The sequence below is a fragment of the Scyliorhinus torazame genome, chromosome 3 (assembly GCF_047496885.1).
Source record: "Scyliorhinus torazame isolate Kashiwa2021f chromosome 3, sScyTor2.1, whole genome shotgun sequence".
Taxonomy (NCBI): domain Eukaryota; kingdom Metazoa; phylum Chordata; class Chondrichthyes; order Carcharhiniformes; family Scyliorhinidae; genus Scyliorhinus; species Scyliorhinus torazame.
In genome coordinates, this window is record NC_092709.1 from 49,888,393 (window position 1) to 49,907,316 (window position 18,924).

Consider the following 18,924-nt stretch of genomic DNA (forward strand, 5'->3'; position numbering starts at 1 on the left):
GCAAGGCACGAGAAAGAGGTAGCTGTGGGAGTCATGTGCTTATAACGAGCATTTGTTCATAGCCTGATCGCTATAAATGGAGATAGGAAAGTCAAAGAAGGGAAATTCAGAGATGGATCATGTAAAGGAAACAAATTGAAAGCGAAGTTGAAGAGGAGCTGCAAAAGCAAGAACTGGCACATTCTGGACAAAAGGACAGACATAGCTTGTATGTTTACAGACACCTTTAGTTCTCAGGAAGTGAGGGAAGTTAAAAAGGTAAATTGTCCAATGTTAGAATATGTTCAGCTAGGTCTAGGACAGTGGTAATCGATAGATTCAAACTGATAGGGCCTCCATTTAAGAAAGAAGCAGGGAGCCCTCAAACTGCCCTGGTAGGGGATGGAGGTGTAGGAAGATTGGACATCCATGGTGAAGAAAGAATCCAGGAAATCGGAAACTACTAAAGTTATGGAAGGCAACAGAAGATGACCGCGACTAGCCCAGGTTGTCATAACACCCTAACTTTATCCTTAATTGGTTCCACCAGAGTTTTCTAAAACTGTCACAAAAGCATTCTGCAAATTCACGTTAGACCATCCTTACCAATTCGATTGGTCCAGTCTGGTAAGATGATTAAAGACCCTACAATTATTACACTGCCTTGTACAAGCTTCAATTATTTCTAACTTAATGCTCTGTCCAACAGGGGGCCTACAAAATATTCTCACAAATGGTTTCTGAACCTTGTTTTTCCTAATCTCCACCCATATTGATTCTACTTGTTCTTCTGAGCCAAGATCCTTTACTCTCAGGGCTCCTCCCCTTCCTTCACCTGTCTTTTCAAAATGTTGCATTTCCTGCAATGTTTACTCACCAACATTGGAGACCTTGTAACCAAACGTCATCTCCTTAGATTTAAAAATCTTCCTTCACCTGAATCCCCCACCTCTTTTAGTTCAAAGTCCTATCCACATCCCTTACACGGATCTCAAGACAGGTTTATGTGGTGCTCATCCCAACAGAAAACCTTTCTTTTCCCCAGTATTGATGTCAGTATCCCATGGACTAAACTTTCTTCCCACACTAATCTTTAGGGCATTAGGCAGCCGGTTTAGCTCAGTTGGTTGGACAGCTGGTTTGTGATACAGAGGGTCACAACAGCGCAAGTCCAATTCCTGTACTGGCTGAGGTTATTCATGAAAGCCCGCCTTCTCTTTTTAAAAAATAAAATAAATTTAGAGTATCCAATTCTTTTTTTCCCAATTAAGTGGCAATTTAGCTTGGCCAATCCACCTACCCTGCACATCTCTTTGGGTTGTGGGGGTGAGACCCATGCAGACACGGGGAGAATGTGCAAACTCCACATGGACAGTGACCTGGGGACAGGATTGAACTCAGGTCCTCGGCGCCTTCTCAACCTTGCCCCTCACACTGGTGTGGTGATCCTCAGGTTAATCACCACCAGTCTTTTAATTTGGATTCTAACTTCTCAAACTCTCGTAGATCATTCATAGTTTTTATATGAACCAGAACTGGATTAGCTCCTCACACCAAGTTCTTCCACAGTCATGAAGACATGTCTCTAACCTGGATACCAAATAAGCAACACTAGCTTCAGAACTCCCAACCTCAGCAGCACAGTCCACTGACTCTACGGTCTCCTATCACTATCACATTCCTTTAAACACTCTCCACGAGTGGCTTTTGGCAGCGTGGTGCTTTGATCAGTTACCTTGCAGTTCTTGTCTTCGTCCACAGAAGTGATGAGTACATTGTATCTGCTTGTTAAAGTCAAAGCAGAGGCTCACTAAACTTGACTAGCCATCACGATCACTGAAACTCTAAAGGACTGCCTCCTGGAACAAGTGTTCAAGTAATTCTCCTGTTCGCAGCTTGTACTCCAGCTGTCTGTCAAAATTTTCACAGCACACCACCTCTTCTATTCATTTATGGGATATGGGTGTTGCTGGCCGGGCCAACATTTATTGCCCACTCCTAATTGCTTGGATGGCTTGCTAGGCCATTTCAGAGGGCATTTTAAGAGTCAACATTGCTATGGATCTGGAATCACATTTAGGTGATGTCCTTAAAGGACACAAATGAACCAGATGCGTTTTTACAACAATCGACAATTGTTTCATCGTCAACGTTTCGACTTTTAATTCCAGATTTCTATTGAATTCAAATCCCATGATGGGATTCGAACCCTGGTCTCCAGACCATTGTCCTGGGTCTCTGAATTACTAGTCCAGTGACAATACCACAATGCCACTGCTTTCTCTGATGTCTGTCTCTCGTTATTTATTTGTTAACAGTTACTAATTTACTAAAGAAATTAAGCATCCTTCAGATACCAATTTCTTCATCCTCTCCCCACTTCATATTCCTCCTTAAAAGGTCATTTTGAGCAGGCTTCTGGGTAACTATTCTAATAACATATTACAATGTCATTCTGTTTTATGAAGCCCCAATGATATGCCTTGGAATGTTTCATTACATTGTATCATAGAAATGCATGTTTTTGTTATGAGGACCAAAATCTTTCATTGGATCAGTATCAGCAATTACAGATTCTTGTTCTATCTGTTATTTTTTCACCTTGAACTGTTAAGTTACTGATTATTATACCTGTAATTGTCTTTTGCATCCTCAAGAGACAGTTGTTTAAATTCTTCATACATCTTCCTGTTGAAGTGATCTCTGAGGAAGAAGGACCAAAACCGGAACAGAGTGTTCATTTCCTGGGATTGCCCAATTCCTAACCTCTTCCTCTCTGAAAAGTGAAGATTATGCAATGAAATCTGTTGCATTCCAAATATCCTTTTAAAGTGAGATTGAAAGAGCCTGGAAAACAGATGCTAGAACCAGAACTGTCATGATTCAAACAGTGCAGATTTCCTTGGTAATATGAATTTTTCCAATGAAAGGGCAATTTAGCATGGCCTTCCACCGACCCTACACATCTTTGGGTTGTGGGGGCGAGACCCATGCAGACACGGGGAGGATGTGCAAACTCCACACGGACAGTGATCCGGGGCCCGGATCTAATCTGGGTCCTTGGCGCTTTGAGGCAGCAGTACTCACCACTTTGCCACCGTGCCACCCGGTAATCTGATTTTAAATGGAGTAAAGTACAGTACAAGTTTAAAATAAATTGGCTCATATAATGCAGTTTTGAGGTTTAGGATTATAGCCAGTAAACAAATCAGGTTACAGTCATCCACATTTATAGGTTTCCCAGCTGCTTTATCTTCTTTGACACTGCCTATATTCAGTAGTTAAATTGCATAAGCTGGTAATGATATTGATCATCATTACTACAAATCTGACCCATCTGTGAATATTTTGAACAAATGAATTAGGAACAGGACTAGGTCAAAGGCTCTGCATTCAATAAGGCCATAGCTGATCTAATTGTAATCTCAACCCACATTCCAACCTACCACCTTTCACCACTTTGCTCAAGAATCCCCTTACCTCTGCCTTAAAAAACTTCAAGACGCTTTTGAGGAAGAGAATACAAAGACTCATGACACAGAAACTAGTTTCTCTCATCTACCTTGAATTGGTGATTCCTCGATCTAGGTTCTCCCACAAGAGGAAACATCCTTTCCACAACTACTCTTCAATCAAGTCTTCTTACTCTTCCAAACACCAGCAGAGACAAGCCTAACCAATCCATCCATTTCTTATAAGGCAACTCTCCCATTCCAAGTATTAGTCGAGCCCTTTAAAAAACATTAAAAAAAATTTTTTTTTTTAAAAAACAGGATCTGGGCATTGCTGGTTAGGGCAGCATTCATTGCCCATCCCTAGTTGCCCACCAGAAGGTGTTGGGGAGTTACCTTCTTGAACCGTTGCAGTGCCGAAGGTGCAGGTACACCCACAATGCAAGTTCCAGGACTTTGCCCAGCGACAGTGAAGGAACGGTGTTATATTTTCAAGTCGGGGTGATGTGTGATTTGGAGGGGAGCTTCCAGGCAGTGGGGTGCCCAGGTACCTGCTTCTCTTGTCCTTCTAGGCAGCATTGGTCATGGGTTTGGAAGGAGCTGCCTAAGGAGCATTGGGAAGTTCCTATAGGGCATCGGGTTGATGGTACACATAAACAAAGAACAGAGTACAGCACAGGAACAGGCTCTTCAGCTCTCCAAGCCTGTGCCGACCATGCTGCCCGTCTAAACTAAAATAGTCTACACTTAGTGGGTCCGTATCCCTCTATTCCCATCCTATTCACGTATTTGTCAAGATGCCCCTTAAATGTCCCTATCGCCCCTGCTTCCACCACTCCTCCGGCAGCGTGTTCCAGGCACCCACTACCCTCGGTGTAAAAAAAACTTGCCTCGGACATCTCCTCTAAACCTTGCCCCTCGCAACTTAAACCTATGCCCCCTAGTAATTGACCCCTCTACCCCGGGGAAAAGCCTCTGACTATCCACTCTGTCTATGCCCCTCATAATTTTGTAGACCTCTGTCAGGTCGCCCCTCAACCTCTGTCGTTCCAGTGAGAACAAACCGAGTTTATACAACCGCTCCTCATAGCTAATGCCCTCCATACCAGGCAACATCCTGGTAAATCCTGCACCCTCTCTAAAGCCTCCACATCCTTCTGGTAGTGTGGCGACCAGAATTGAACACTATACTCCAAGTGTGGCCTAACTAAGGTTCTATACAGCTGCAACATGACTTGCCAATTCTTATACTCAATGCCCCAGCCAATGAAGGCAAGCATGCCGTATGCCTTCTGGACTACCTTCTCCACCTGTGTTGCCCCTTTCAGTGACCTGTGGACCTGTACACCTAGACCTCCCTGACTTTCAATACTCTTTTGAGGGTTCTACCATTCACTGTATATTCCCTACCTGCATTAGACCTTCCAAAATGCATTACCTCACATTTGTCCGGATTAAATTCCATCTGCCATCTCTCCGCCCAAGTCTCAAAACGATCTAAATCCTGCTGTATCCTGACAGTCCTCGTCGCTATCCGTCCATGGAGTCTGCTCTGCCATTCAATCATGGCTGATAGGTTTTCATCCCCATTCTCCCGCCTTCTCCCCATAACCCCATGTCCTCTTATTAATCAAGAACCTATCTATCTCTGTCTTAAAGACACTCAGTGATTTGGTCTCCACAGCCTCCTGCGGCAATGAGTCCTACTGGCTGAAGAAATTCCGCCGCATCTTAGTTCTAAAGGTTCGTCCCGTCAATCTGAGGCTGTGACCCCAGGTTCTAGTTTTCCCTACTAGTGAAAATATCCTCTCCATCTTTACTCTATCTAGGCCTCTCAGTAACCTGTAAGTTTCAATAAGAGCCCCCTCATCCTTATAAACTCAAACATGGGAGTGTAGACTGATAGGGTAGTAATTGGTTGGGTTGGATTTGTCCTGTTTCTGGTGAACAGGACACCTGGACAATTTTCCATATTGCCGGGTAGATGCCAGTATTGTAGCCGTACTAGAACAGCTTGACTAGGGGTGTGGCGTGTTCTGGAGCACAAGTCTTCAATACTATTGGTGGAATATTGTCATGTCTCATAGCTTTTGCAGTATCAGGGCAGCACGGTGGCGCAGTGGTCGCACTGCAGTCTAACGGCGCCGAGGTCCCAGGTTCGATCCCGGCTATGGGTCACTGTCTGTGTGGAGTTTGCACATTCTCCCTGTATTTACGTGGGTTTCGCCCCCACAACCCAAAGATGTGCAAAGTAGGTGGATTGAACACGCTAAATTGCCCCTTAATTGGAAAAAATGAATTAGGTACTCTAAATTTATATTGAAAAAATGTTGCCAAAAAAAAAAAAGCTTTTGCAGTATCCAGTGTTCAGCAATTTTTTGATAACACGGAGTGAATGGTATTGGCTGAAGACTGACATGTGATGTTGAGGACTTCCAGAGGTGACAGAGATAAATTATCCACTTGGCACTTCTGGCTGAAGATAGGTGCGAATGCTTCAGCCTCGTCTTTTGCACAGATATGCTGGGCTCCACCATCATTGAGGATGAGGTATTTGTGGAGCCTCCACCTCCAGCGAGTTGTTAAATTGTCCACCACCATTCTACATGTGACAGGACGCAGAGCTTAGATCTGACGCATTTGTTGTCGAATTTGTTAGGTAAGTGAATGGGCTAGGGTCTGGCAGATGGAATACAATGTTGACAAATGTGAGGTTATCCATTTTGGTAGGAATAACAGCAAAAGGGATTATTATTTAAATGATAAAATATTAAAACATGCTGCTGTGCAGAGACCTGGGTGTGCTAGTGCATGAGTCGCAAAAAGTTGTTTTACAGGTGCAACAGGTGATTAAGAAGGCAAATGGAATTTTGTCCTTCATTGTGAGAGGGATGGAGTTTAAGACTAGGGAGGCTATGCTGCAATTGTATAAGATGTTAGTGAGGCCACACCTGGAGTATTGTGTTCAGTTTTGGTCTCCTTACTTGAGAAAGGACGTACTGCCACTGGAGGGTGTGCAGAGGAGATTCACTAGGTTAATCCCAGAGCTGAAGGGGTTGGATTACGAGGAGAGGTTGAGTAGACTGGGACTGTACTCGTTGGAATTTAGAAGGAATTTAGAAGGATGAGGGGGGATCTTATAGAAACATATAAAATTATGAAGGGAATAGATAGGATAGAAGCGGGCAGGTTGTTTCCACTGGTGGGTGAAAGCAGAACTAGGGGGCATAGCCTCAAAATAAGGGGAAGTAAATTTAGGACTGAGTTTAGGAGGAACTTCTTCACCCAAAGGGTCGTGAATCTATGGAATTCCTTGCCCAGTGAAGCAGTGGAGGCTCCTTCATTAAATGTTTTTAAGATAAAGATAGATAGTTTTTTGAAGAATAAAGGGATTAAGGGCTATGGTGTTCGGGCCGGAAAGTGGAGCTGAGTCCACAAAAGATCAGCCATGATCTCATTGAATGGTGGAGCAGGCTCGAGGGGCCAGATGGCCTACTCCTGCTTCTAGTTCTTATGTTCTTATGAATCGCTTAGCTCAGTCTATTACTTGTTACTTATGCTGTTTGGCACACAAGTAGTCCTGTGTTGTGGCTTCACCAGGTGAACACTCATTTTTGGATATACTTGGGTGTCCTGCACTCTTCATTGAACCAGGGGTCATTCCCTGGCTTCGTGATAATGATAAAATCGGAGATATGCCAGGCCTTAAGGTTACAGGTTAACGGTAGAGTACAATTCTGCTGCTACTGATGACCCACAGCGCCTCATGGATGCCCAGACTTGAGTTGTTAGATCTGTTCATAGATTATCATGGAATTTACAGTGCAGAAGGCCATTCGGCCCATCGGGTCTGCACCAGCTCTTGGAAAGAGCACCATACCCAAGCCCACACCTCCACCCTACCCCCATAACCCAGTAACCACACCCAACACGGTGGGCAATTTTGGACACTAAAGGCTATTTAGCATGGCCAATCCACCTAACCTGCACGTCTTTGGACTGTGGGAGGAAACCGGAGCACCCGGAGGAAACCCACGCACACACGGGCAGAACGTGCAGACTCTGCACAGACAGTGACCCAAACTGGGAATAGAACCTGGGATCCTGGAGCTGTGAAGCAATTATGCTAACCACTATGCTACCGTGCTGCCCGGTTCAAAGTCTATCCCATTTAGCATGGTGGTAGTGCCATACAATACGATGGAGGGTATCCTCAATGTGAAGGTGGGACTTTGTCTTCACAAAGACTGCGGTGGTCACTTCTACCGAAAGCGTCATGGACAGATGCATCTGCAGCAGGCAGATTGATGAGGATGAGGTCAAGTTTGTTTTTCCCTCTTGTTGGTCCCCTCACAACCTACAGCAGCCCCAGTCTAGCAGCCATGTCCTTTAGGATCCGGCCAGCTCGGTCTGTGGTGGTTACCAAGCCATTCTTGATGATGGACATCGAAGTCTCCCACCCAGAGTATATTCTGCATCCTTGCCACCCGTAGCACTTCCTCCAAGTGATGTTCAACATGGAAGAGTATCGATTCATCAGCTGATGGTGGAAGGTACATGGCAATCAGCAGCAGGTTTCCTTGCTCATGTTGAACTTGAAGCCATTAAGACTGCATGGGATCCAGAGTTCGGCAGCACGGTAGAATAGTGTTAGCCTGTGTCTACGTAGGTTTCTCCGGGTGCTCCGGTTTCCTCCCACTAGTCCCGAAAGACGTGATGTTAGGTAATTTGGACATTCTGAATTCTTCCTCTGTGTACCCGAACAGGCGCTGGAATGTGGCTACTAGGGACTTTTCACAGTAACTTCATTGCAGTGTTAGTGTAAGCCTACTTGTGACAATAAAGATTCTTCTTCTTATTAGTTGATGTTGAGGACTCCCAGGACAACTCCCTCTCGACTGTATACTGTGCCGCAACCTCCGCTAGTCTGGACATACCCAGGAATGGTGTTAGTGGTGTCTGGGACATCATTCTCACAGAACCATACCTTATAAAAAATGTCAGGCGGTCGCTTGACTAGTCTGTGAGAGACAGCTCTGCCAACTTTGGCACAAACCCTGATGTTAGTAAGGGAGACTTCGCAGGGTTGACAGGGCTGGGTTTGCTGCTGTTGTTTCTGATGTCTAGGTCAATGGCGGCTGATCCGCCCGATTTCATTCCTGTGTGTTTTTGTAGTGGTTGAATACAATGGAATGGCCATTTCAGAGGGAATTTAAGAGTCAAGCAAGTAAGGATGGCAGAATTCCATAGTGAAATGAAATGAAATGAAAATCGCTTGTCACAAGTAGACTTCAAATGAAGTTACTGTGAAAAGCCCCTAGTCGCCACATTCTGGCACCTGTTCGGGGAGACTGTTACGGGAATTGAACCGTGCTTCTGGCCTGCCTTGGTCTGCTTTCAAAGCCAGCGATTTAGCCCAGTGTGCTAAAAAGCCCCTGCATAGTGAACCAGATGGGTTTTTACAACAATCGATAATGGTTTCATGGGATCATTAGATTTAATTCCAGATATTTTCTTTAAAAAAAAAAAAATTTAGAGTACACAATTCTTTTTCGCCCCGCCCAATTAAGGATCAATTTAGCATGGTCAATCCACCTAACCCTCACATCTTTGGGTTGTGGGTGTGAGACCGATGCAGAACACGGGAAGAATGTGTAAACTCCACACATCCAGTGACCCGGGGTGGGAAAATCAAACCTGGGTCCTGAAGAAGCATTGCACCACCGTGCCACCCGAATTCCAGATATTTTATTGAGTTTATATTCCACCACCTGCAGTGGTGGGATTCAAACCCAGATTATCCTGGGTCTCTGGATTACTAGTCCAGTGCCAATACCATACGCCACCGCCCCCCAAATTCTTCCAGCGTATTTACATCCTTTCTCAAAAAAAAAGACCAATATTGTATGCAGTATTCCAGACGTGATTTGCACTAATACCCTGTATAACAGGAGGATAACATCCCTACTTTTGTATTCAATTCCCCTCGCAATAAACAATCATTGTCTGTACTTGCATACCAACCTTTTGTGATCCATGCACTCAGACACCCAGATCCCCAGGCACCTGAGCTCTGCAATCTCTCACTATTTAGATAGCATGCTTCTTTAAATTCTTCCTGCCAAAATGGACAATTTCCCATTTTCCCATATTAAACTCCATTTGTCAGATCTTTGCCCACTCACTTAACATATCTATATCTCTTTGTCTCTCTCCCTTTTTGAAATAAGAAGTTTCACAGCATCCTTATGTTCTCTTCACAAATTACTTTCCTATCTATCTTTGTATCATCTGCAAATTTAGTTATTTATTTTAAAAAATAAATTTGGAGTACCCAATTCTTTTTTTCCCCCAATTAAAGGGCAATTTAGCATGACCAATTCACCTACCCTGCACATCGTTTTGCGTTGTGGAGGTGAGACCCACGCAGACATGGGGAGAATGTGCAAAACTCCACACAGACGGTGACCCAGGGTCGGGATCGAACGAACCCGGGTCCTCGGCGGCATGAGGCAGCAGTGCTAATCAGCAAATTTATTTTTTAAAATATATTTTATTGAGACATTTATATATATTTACACATCAAACACAGTGACAAAATAAAACAAGCCAACAGGGCTGCAAATAACAAAATACCAAACACCCCACCATCCCGCCCCTCACTCCCCATTTAATCCCCCCCCCCCCCACTGACATATTAACTGTTCTCAAAGAAGTCTATGACTGGCTGCCATCGCCGGGCAAACCCCTCCACAGACCCTCTCAAGGCAAACTTTATCTTTTCCAGCTTGAGAAACTCTGCCAGGTCACTCACCCACACCCCTGATCCTCCATTCTAATAAGATCCATCTCCGGGCTACCAGGAGGCAAAGGCCAAGGCATCGGCCTCTCTCAACCCCTGGACTCCAGGGTCTTCTGACACTCCAAAGATCGCCACTTCTGGACTCGGGAGCACCTTCACCCTCAAGACCTCCGGCATAATGTCGGCAAACCTCTGCCAGAATCACCCAAGCTTCGGACAAGCCCAAAACATATTGACATGATTCGCGGGGCCTACGCGCACAATGGCCACACCTATCTTCCACCCCTTCAAAAAACTTGCTCATCCTGACCACCATCCTGTGCGCCCTGTGGACCACCTTAAACTTAATAAGGCTAGGCCGAGCGCACGACAAACATGCTCACCCTCCTCAGAGCCTCCTCTCACAGCCCAGCCTCCCACTCCCTCCCCAACTCTTCCTCTCACTTGCACTTCACTACCCCTATGGGGGCTCCCTCCCAATCCATCAACTCCTTGTAAATTTCTGAAACTTCACCCTCCCCTACCCCTGTTCTTGACACCACGTTGTCGTGCAGCCCTGGCGCGGCAGGTGAGGGAAGGATGGTAGCTGCTTCCGGACAAAATCCCTCACCTGCAAATAAAGGAACCCATTCCCGGCAGGCAACTCAAATTCCTCCACCAACTCCTCCAATCTCGGAAAGCTGCCCTCTACAAATAGATCGCCAGACCACTCAATCACCGCCCATTGCTACGCCCAAAACCCCCCATCCAGCCCCCACTGGAACAAACTGGTGATTCACACAGTTCGGTGTCCAAACCGGGAGGCTCCCGCCAGCCTCAGGCGTTGCCACCACTGTCCCCACACCCACCACCACCACCATCAGGCTTGTGGAGTACCTGGCCGGTGAGAATGGCAAAGGCGCTGTCAACAATGCCCCAAACACGTGTCTTTACAAGAGGCTGCCTCCATCCGCTCCCATACCGACCCCTCCCCGACGACCTAACATGGCTATATTTGCCACCCAATAGTAGTTAATTAAATTTGGAAGAGCTAATCCGCCCCCACCTCGACCCCGCTCCAGCAGCACCTTCTTCACCCACGGGGCTTTACCTGCCCAAACAAACGCCAAAATTAGCGCATTCACCCTCCTGAAAAATGGGAGGAATGAAGATCGGGAGATTCTGAAACACAAACAAGAGCCTTGGGATAACCGTCATCTTCACCAACTGCACCCGTCCTGCCAGTGACAGCACATCCCATCTCCTAAAATACCCCTTCATCTGTTCCACCAACCAAGCCAAATTCAGCTTATGCAGCTGCTCACCCCCCCACACCACCCGAATACCCAGATATCTAAAGTTACCCCCCCCCATCCTAAATGGCAACTCCCCAGCCTCTTCTCCTGACCCCTCGCTTGAATTGGAAAGACCTCGCTCCCCCATATTCAATTTGTACCCGAGAACTGGCCAAATTCCTCCAAGATACACATAATCCCCCCATTACCTTCCAATGGGTTTGAAATATAAAGCAGCAAGTCATCTGCGTATAGCGAAACCCTGTGCTCCACGCACCTCCCTCCATGCTATCCCCTGCCAGTCTCTTGACGTTCTCAATGCCATTGCCAATGGCTCTATAGCCAAGGCAAAGAGCAATGGGGAGAGTGGACATCCCTGCCTCGTCCCGCGATGCAGTCTGAAATATTCCAAACTCACCCCCGGTTCATTCGCACACTCGCTACCGGTGCCCGGAACAACAGCTGGACCCAATCCACAAACCCTTTCCCAAACCCAAACTGCCCCAGCACCTCCCACAAATAGTTCCACTCCACCTGGTCGAAGGCCCTCACTGCATCTATGGTGACCACCACTCCACACTTTGCCCCTCTGGGGGGCATCATTATAACATTCAACAGCCGCCTGAAGTTAGTTAATAAATGTCTCTCTCTCTTCTCCCCCCCCCCCCCCCCGTCTCATTAAACACCCTTACCAATAGGGGCCCCAGGTTCCCTGAAAACGATTTGTAAAATTCCACTGGAAACCAGTTCGGGCCTGCGGCCTTCCCCGCCTGCATTGCCCCCATACTCTCCACCACCTCAATATGGGCCTCCCAATCCCTCCACCAGGTCCTTCTCCTCACTTGGGAACTCCAGCTCCTCCAAAAAATGCCTCATCCCCTCCACCCAGTCTGGGGTGCTCATTCAAGAAGTCCACCAGCTGCTCCATAGATCACTAAGACTTTAGTGTTGGTCCCATACCTCTGCCATCTTCCTCGGTGTCCCAGGCTCAGTTTTTTGCTCTAACGGCTCCTTTCGCTTAAAACCATTCCTGGTCCACGAATCCATTCACCGGTGGAACACACCCTTCTGCCACCACTGCCCCTTTTTCCATCAACATGTCCTCCCGTTAGCCGGGGAAAAAGTCCAAAACCACAGCCGCAAGCGGGAGCTACCAAATGTGCGCCCACTCACATCATGACCACCACCGGTTCCGTCAGCAAATTTATTGACCATACCTTTGATCCCTTTATCCTAGTCATTTATACAAATTGTAAAAAGTCGAGGCCCCAGTACTGATCCCTGCGGCACACCACTTGTTAAATCCTGCCATAAAGGTCCATTTTTATGCCAACTCTCTGCTGCCTGTTAATATTCTGTTCACATCAATAGGTTACCCCCTACACCAGGAGCCCCCCCCCCCCCCCCCCAATAACATTTGATGAAGCACCTTATTAATGCCTTCTGGAAATTTAAGAATAGTGCATCCACCGGTCCCCTTTATTCACAACACATGGTACTTCTTTCAAAGAGCTCCAATAAATTGGTTAAACATGATTGCCCTCTCACACAACCATGTTCATTCTGCCCGATTATCTTGTGGCCTCCCCCCTCCAAAAGTACTCTAAACATCTTTAATAATATCTTCTAACATTTTCCCTTGGGTAGATACTGGCCTGTAATTCCCGGCTTTCTGTCCATCTTTTTGAATAAAGGAGCCACATTTGCCATTTTCCAATCTAATGGAACAATCCCCAGGTGTAGAGAATTTTGGAAAATTAAAATCAATGCATCAAGTATCTCACTAGCTACTTCTTTTAAGGCCCTAGGATGAAGTCCATCAGGACCCAGGGATTTGTCAACTGCTCCAACAATTTGCACATCAACATCTTTTATGGTATGTGGGAGGCTGCCAATCTATTCTCAGTTGTCTGCAACCTAGTCACAACTACTACGAATTTAGCACAGAGCCTTAAACCAAGAAAATGAGTCCTTCCTGGATTAAAATGCAGGTGCCAAGATCATCAGCGGCATTTATCATTCCTTGCTACACCACTCAAAAAATACCCATTTTGTGACAATTTGCCAGATTTAATTATTTTCCTTTCTGCAGTTATACATTGGAAAATATTAAGATAGCTGCAAAGATATTGAGAAATGAAAAACATTGCACACAGCAAAGTAGATCCTGAATATCCTTTACGCACACTGTATTCAGACTATCTACCTCCACTTAAACAAAATACGGAAACAGGCTCACCATTTAAACACCTCCGACGATATTTGTGGTAAACTTGTTGGGTGAAGCCATTTTCTCTTAAAAGCTCATGGGAAGGATGTTGGAACTTGGGTAGAGAGTTTGGTGTACAGCCATAACTTCCAACAAATGGCGTACCTTCTGAAGGGCTGGCATTTGAACTACTAAACAATACAAAAAAGGGAAAAGCTAGGAATTTAATTTAATTTTCCTCAGTACATTGTCTCATCATATTTCTTGTGAATCCAATGCTGAAGCTGGTCTGTATTTTCACCACTTTACAGGCAGGAGTTTTGTTAGATTGTGCTAGTTTTCTCAGCAAGATTTTCCAGAGACCATCCAAACCAGCATGCAGCAGCACAGAGTTTATGTGCAAATACATTCAATACCATCTTGTGCACCAGCTTAAAAACATTTTTACCCGGAAGTTGATCTCACCCACAAACCCAGATCAAATTGATCCCCAAGGGTTTCCACTAATTGCAGCCATTTACAGGCCTTCATTGAGGCTTAAAATTAAACTCTTAACAAAAAGGCAGAATGCCACCAAGAGATAGTTTAAAAGTCTTTAAACAGTTTTTATATTTATCAAGAAAGGGATCACTAATTTGTAAATGATTTTGAATAGTTTTTTAAAATTCAGATATTAAAAATTAGCTTAATCATAGGTGGTGGACTAGATATTGGTTAAAAATTTAGATTTTAGGAACATAGGAATCAAAGTAGGTCATTTAACACCTCAAGCCTGTCTGGCTTTCAATGAATTCATGGGGGATCCACAACCAACTCTATGCATCCTTATTTGCCCCATACCCGTTAATAACATTGGTTAACAAAAATCTATCAACCTCAGATTTGAAATGAACCATTGATCAAGCAACAGCTGCCTATTGTGGAAGAGTTAACTTCTATCACCTGGAGTGTGTAGAAGAGCTATCACCTGGAATGTGTAGAAGAGCCAATCAGTGGAAATACATTCTCTCAACTATCTCATTTGATTCCCTTTATATTTTGAAAACTTCTATCACTGTGTTCCATTCCAGAACTGCTCACAATACTCCAGATGTGACCTATCCAGGCTTTACATAATTGGAGCATAACTTCTAGCCCGTTAACATCTATTTCTCTCGATATCAAGTCCAGCAACTAAGCCCTTTTGCTTATTTTCAATACTTGTTCGATATTTTCATGATCCACTTTCCTGGCCACTGCTACCCCCGCATCTTTTCAAACTTCCACTGTTTCTAACCTTTCATTATTTACAAAGTTCCCTGTTCTATCTTTCTTACTTACAAATTGATGGCCTCACATTTACTGACAATGAAGTCCATTTGCTACATTCTCTTGATCAATACTAAATTCTAAATACATCTCTTATAATGCTGCCCATTTTTGTGTCATCAACAATCCCAAACATGTGGCTTTCTATCGCACTATCCAAGCTGTTAATAAGTAGTGCTTAGACAAGGGTGCTAAACAAAGATCCTTGTTGGACACTCTCACAAATCATATCTTGCCCATTATCTATTTTGTTAAATCGGCTCATTCAACTTCCTAAAAAGGTCAACAATTGGCCTTCAATTCCATGAGCTTCAATGCTAGTTAACTGTCTCTTACGAGGGGCTTTTGATACCTTCTGAGAGTCCACATAAATGACATCCAAAGCTCTCCCCTGTCCACTATCAGCTAACTCTTCAAAATGATCAATTCATCAGTCATGATGTATCCCGTACAAGTTTATGCTCCGGTCCACTCTCGTCAGCTAACCCTATCCTTCATCATAGACTAATAATTGCTCGGTAAACAGATGTTAAATTAACTGATCTATAATTCAATTATGTGCCTCTCCCCTTTCCTATATGTGCATACTTTTCCAGTCAAAAGGAACGACCCCGGAATCAAGAATTTGTTATAAATTAATTCTCATTAGTTACACCAGGTTACCACTTAAATATATCAAGGAGTTATTTTACTGCAATTTTTGAAAATTAAAATTATATTCTAAGCACTAATTACACTGGTTTATAGCAAATGCAAACTAGAAACCCAAAGGGAAAAACATTTCTCACAACTTGCATAATTGAGTGTAATTTGTGCTCTTATCATGCCCAAAGTGGAAACTCCGGATATTTATACCTTGTGTTGCCCTTTGACCGGGCCTATGGGTATGTCTGATCCTGTTCTATTTCATCTGCTGCCATTGCTTTCATATTCTCCCTGTATGGGTGTAGAACTGCGGCTGTGTGTTGGTGTCAATGGCAGCAAAAGTATTTTTAAGGTTTAGGGTCAACTGAAGAGCAGCATAATTTGGGTGCTATGAAATAGGCAAACAATTAATTTAAATTGAATTGCAGCATTTTAATAAACTCCAGTCTCAAAGAAAGGTCCATTAATCACTTTTCTACATTGCTGAGCAAAGCAGTTGAGATATAAAATCTATAATAATAATAATCTTTATTAGTGTCACAAGTAGGCTTACATTAACACTGCAATGAAGAAACTCATTAACACTGCAATGAAGAAACTATCAAAATTCTCTAGTCGCCACACTCCAGCACCTGTTCGGGTACACTGGAGGGAGAATTCAGAATGTCCAATTCACCTTAAAGCAAATGTCTCAAAAGTGGTCAGGGATACATAACTTGGAACCCCAGACTAACGTTTTCAACTCTCATGAAACTAGTCACGTGCAAGTAACAGCACTGCTGCTGCAGAGTAAATTTGGAATAGTACTGCTGAGGTTTCCTTCTGCTCAGGGAGTTTTTGTTAATTTAGAATGGCATTTAAAGCAGTTGCAAGTTAGATGTTGATCTTCCAAACTTCAATTACTGTTTCACCGGAGGGTGAGATTTTTCACATAGGCTAGAGTTCCTAACCATTTCCTATCATTATCAAATAGTAATACCCATTGTGTTAAATAAATCTTCATAAATGTGAATTGCACATTTTTTACTCATCAGTAATATTTTCTTGTTGCATAACAACAGAATGTTTATGAACTCAGTATAAACACCAAATGATAGAACCTCCTGAAATTTAATACATTAATAAAGATATTTTAAATGAAGAGTCAAGTGAACATAGGCAGTTTACTGATCATACCATAACAGTCAAGATTATAATTATTGCACAAATGGTTGTATTTTCTATTTTTGTGGCAGATGAATGGACATATATACATTTGATATATATCAACTAAGCATTTTTCTAAAATTAGTATAATGATGCAAGTATTACAATATTTATTTATAATTGCATTGAGTTTCTACATTTTATAAATAAAAATAATGTAGTCAGGTAATTAACAAATGCTATAAACAAAGGTATTCACCTAACAGATGATGTTCTTGGTCTGTGTTCTTTTGAGTCCATAACCCAGCCAATATGACACTCAAGTGGTGGATTTGAACTATGCCTCGTTTTTCTTTTCCTTGGTGTCTGCAATAACAATCACCATGGAGTTATAAACTACCAATAACTTGGCTTCTGCCTCAGTAAATTAACTTTACCCTCAGTGCACACATTCACATCATGTATTTGGGCCAAGTTACTGTGAGGTCAGAAAGGGCTTGAGGTAAAGAGATTATGAGGTTAAATAGGGATGTACAGCAAAACTAGTACTGTATAAAATGACTATGATGGTAATGTGAAATAAATATTGCTTTAAATTTCTTCTGAGTTTACTGCATAAATTCATAGATAATAAAACAGCCTGAAAATATTAACTGGCTTAGCATTGCTAATTCAGGTTTTAAATTTTTCATTTTATGGAAATGTTCAAATCACTAATTGAATGAGAATGATCTTCTGAATTTCCTAGAAAGTTAACTCACTTTCTAACTGCAAATAACTGCAGGAAGCCACAAATTACATCATATTATAGGTGACTTAAGATAGAGGGGAAAAATGAGACAGAAGAAAGACACAAGGGGAATAAAATGGCCAAAGTTAAAGGATAGCATCCAAATCAAGATACAACATAACCAGCCTTAAACCATTCCATACTCCTGAGCAATAATAGATAGATTAGCATCTACAGGAAAATCTGACCAAAACTTTACATTTATGCTTTTTTAAAAAAAATCATCCAATAGGCAATAAGACTGGACTAATAATGATCATTTTAAAATTTCAAACGAGCACTAAACTAATGCATATCCTGCAAAGCACAAGTTCTCATGAATTGTGACATGGCACCAGTGTGGTTGAAGTGCATTCAAAACTCAGCCAAATAATGATCTTTACACATCATCCTATTTCTCTTAAAAATAAACATTTATTAATACCTCAACGTCTAAGGGCCGTCCTTCTTTGACAACAGGATAGAACCGTGGTGTTTTATTCGGATCCTGTAGCCTTGGTGTACGTGGAGTCCTTGGGGTTCTGGCTGGACAGACTGGAGATTCTGGTACAGTTGTAGGCAAAGAACGGGCTAGGTTAGATGGTGGGGCCTCAGCAACACCAAACAGCTTGTTGGCTAACTCTTCAGCATAATCTGTAAGACACAAGTAATTAAAAAATTCTGTAAACAAAATGTTTTGTTTTAAATAGTACCCACGGCTCTACAGTATAGAAGTAATTTAGCCTTTGCTAGAATTCAGATTCTGCTCTTCTCTTTTAATAACATTTCAGCTAGAGACTTCAAAAATGGTATTTGAACAATATATTAAAGGACATGGAGGATGGCACGCATGCAGGCAAAGTTACAAGCATTAATTAGATTCTCTTTTTGTTTTTTAAGATTATAGTATGCCCATGCTTCAACACCCTGAAGCAGTAAACAATATCTTACGGTCATTTAGATTCTACTTTTTGTAAAATAGAGGGTGTAAGGGTAACAAGAAACCATGTGACAAGCATCAGTTGCCAATAGGATTGATTGAAGCCTGTCTATGCTTGATTTGCATTGTCAATTTTTGACAGTGACAAGAAAATTTGAGAAAGGTAATGAAGAAACACAGGATCCCTAGCAATGTAAACAGGTACACAAAGTAGGAAAGTAAGGGAATTATGCTAAATCACAGGTTAGGCCTCTTCTGGAGCACCATAGTTTAAAGGATGCCATGGCTTTGGTGAAAGTACAAAGAATGTTTATTAGAATAACCAATAAAGGACCAATTGTGGGGAACACTAGAGAAATTTAGAATGTTCTATTTAGAGTGGAGAAATTAAAATGGAGAT

General features: G+C 43.1%; 1 protein-coding gene across 5 annotated transcripts in view; it reads right to left on the reverse strand.

The window, feature by feature from the left end:
• LOC140408447 (la-related protein 1B-like) overlaps positions 1-18,924 on the reverse strand; it is a 142,324-nt gene that overhangs the window by 12,171 nt on the left and 111,229 nt on the right. For 3 of the 5 annotated variants that reach the window (XM_072495659.1, XM_072495656.1, XM_072495657.1), the window contains exons 15-18: positions 18,030-18,238; positions 17,075-17,181; positions 13,747-13,907; positions 2,611-2,755 (exon numbers count right to left, since the gene is read on the reverse strand). In XM_072495659.1, the coding sequence (XP_072351760.1) occupies positions 2,611-2,755; positions 13,747-13,907; positions 17,075-17,181; positions 18,030-18,238 (622 nt within the window). Of the gene's footprint in view, positions 1-2,610; positions 2,756-13,746; positions 13,908-17,074; positions 17,182-18,029; positions 18,239-18,924 lie in introns of those variants that run through there. The other 2 variants (XM_072495658.1, XM_072495660.1) reach the window with 2 other exon arrangements.